The sequence below is a fragment of the Populus euphratica genome, unplaced genomic scaffold (genome assembly GCF_000495115.2).
Source record: "Populus euphratica unplaced genomic scaffold, PopEup_1.0 scaffold78.1, whole genome shotgun sequence".
In the NCBI taxonomy this organism is placed as follows: Eukaryota; Viridiplantae; Streptophyta; class Magnoliopsida; order Malpighiales; family Salicaceae; genus Populus; species Populus euphratica.
Window position 1 is genome coordinate 1,497,104 of NW_011499867.1, and position 2,441 is coordinate 1,499,544.

Consider the following 2,441-nt stretch of genomic DNA (forward strand, 5'->3'; position numbering starts at 1 on the left):
ATTACGATTGACAATATTGTGACCGGGAATAGAGTCACGATACCCTATCCTCCGCCCTTGATTATTTGATTCTTCTTCAGCAACCATAACAGTAACAACTTGAAAAGCCAACATATGAGTGTCATCATCAAAATCAAAAGCATCATAAAAATTAAAATTAGAATGATTCATGATGAATTTTAATGAAATATAACAAAGATTGGAGAGAAGAAAATGATGAGAAAAAATGTTAAGATATATGAGAATATTTATAGATGGACTATTTTTTCGAATTGTAAAATCTTAGAATGCTGGCGGTAATTTTTTCAAAATTTGAAATTTGAAAATTTAATGTTGGCGATTATTTTTTCAAAATTTTAAATTTTAAAATTTAAAATGTTGGCGGTCATTTTTTCAAAGTTTGAATTTGAATTTACTTTTAAAAAATTAAATTTTTAACAATAACATATAAAACATAAAATTAAAAATATTCATAAAAATAAATTTTAAATTTAATTTTAAATTATATTTTTTAATTTTCATATTACTTCATTAATTTTATATTACTTTTATAAATTACTCATATTAATTATATAATTAATAACATCATAATTATATTATATATAAAATATCTAAATTAGTTATATAATTATATTAAAATTAATTTAACATGAAATATATTAAAATATAAATGACTTTTCTATATAGCTTTTTACCATTGAAATGTACATAATTCAAAAAACTATATTTACACGGTTCAAAAAGTCTTTTTTTTTTACTCTTCAATATAGTATTTCAATATAATATTTTTTTATTGAAAATGCTCTTAGAGATAAAAATACACCTGCTTTGTTAACTAAGGGGTCATGGTTGAGTTGGTCTTGCACCTTGAGGTTCACAAAACGCTTCTCAAGAATGTTTGGCAATGCATTTAAGAAACATTTTCAAAAAAATTTAAATTTTTTTAAGTTAATATATTTTTAATATTTTTAATTATTTTAATGTATTAATTTAGAAAATAATTTTAAAAAACAGGAAACTTGACATGGCTGTGAAAGACAGGAACTTGTCTGAGTTGATAGACGCTGAAGTATCAAAACTACCTTATTTCCAGGCTGTCGTGAAAGAGGCTCTCAGGGTCCACCCACCGGGCCCAATGTTATCCTGGGCCAGGTGGTGCAGCTCGGAAGTCCAGCTCAGCAACAAAATGGACATCCCCGCGGACACCACTGCGATGGTCAACATGTGGGCCATCACACATGACCCGTATGCATGGGAAGACCCGCTCGAGTTCAAGCCAGAGAGCTTCATAGAAGCTGATGTGGAGGTTAGAGGTAGTGATTTGGGATGTAAGGTGCTGGATTGAAACATTAAGGCATATTAAAATAGTTTTAGGCTCCGTTTGTTTGCAGGAAAATTATTTCTTTTTGAAAAGTAAATTCCAGGAAAAGTAAATTCCGGGAAAGTGAATTGCAGGAAAAATAAATTCCTGAAAAGTAAAGTATTTTTTGATGTTTGGTAGTGTTATGGAAAATGAACTGGAAAACACTTTCCAGTGTTTGGTTATGTTATTGAAAATAAACTGGAAAATAATTAATTAATATTTTATTTTCTCAAGTTTATTAAAATAATAAGGAATAAATCTTACAAATTAAAAAGTTGAATAAAAATGAAATTGAAAAAAAATAATTTTATAAATAATATTTTAATATATTTTTAAATAAAAAATTTTAAAAAATAATCAACCCCTAACATGCAGCCACGATGTTAAAGGTACGGATACAACTGCTCTGTTAACTGAGGGGGTCATGGCCGAGCTCAGCAACGGAATGGACATCTCCGCGGACACCACTGCCATGGTCACCATGTGGGCCATCACACATAACCCGTATGCGTGGGAAGACCCGCTCGAGTTCAAGCCAGAGAGCTTCATAGAAGCTGATGTAGAGGGCAGAGGTGGTGATCTGAATGTAAGGTGTTAAATTGAAACGTTAAGGCATATTAAAATAGTCTTGGGTTTTTGGTTTCGGACCAAAAGGCAATCCAAAAGAGACCAACTTGCATGCTTACTAAATAGAATTTTATACCATTTTTGCTTTATTCTTTTAAAGAATTCCAGTACCTTTAATTTTTATTTATATTTTTTTTCTGTATATAGTTAATTATTTGATGTTGTCTTTTATACGATTTCTTTTTATAAAGAATTTTAATACCTTTAGTTTTTATTTTTATTTTTTCTCTGATATAGTTAATTATTTTAACTTGTATTTTCTTTTTTATAATTAGCCTAGGTTTTAATGTTTTCGGGATTTTAATGCCCTTCTTGTTTTATTTTTTTCTATTGGATTTTAATTACTCCTTTTAAACCCTTTTCAATAATTTTATCTCATTTTTTCTTTTTGCTCTTTGCTTTTTTTCCCAAGGTAATTATTAATAGTTGTGTTTCCCCCCCTATAATTAGC

At 28.6% G+C, this 2,441-nt stretch overlaps 1 protein-coding gene across 1 annotated transcript; it reads left to right on the forward strand.

Moving 5' to 3' along the window:
- Nucleotides 1-1,024: 1,024 nt before the first annotated feature.
- Nucleotides 1,025-1,961, forward strand: LOC105126477 (cytochrome P450 78A7-like). The gene is made up of 2 exons (XM_011027345.1): nt 1,025-1,328; nt 1,753-1,961. The coding sequence occupies exons 1-2, from the start codon at nt 1,025-1,027 to the stop codon at nt 1,959-1,961; spliced, it is 513 nt and encodes a 170-aa protein (XP_011025647.1).
- Nucleotides 1,962-2,441: the final 480 nt, after the last annotated feature.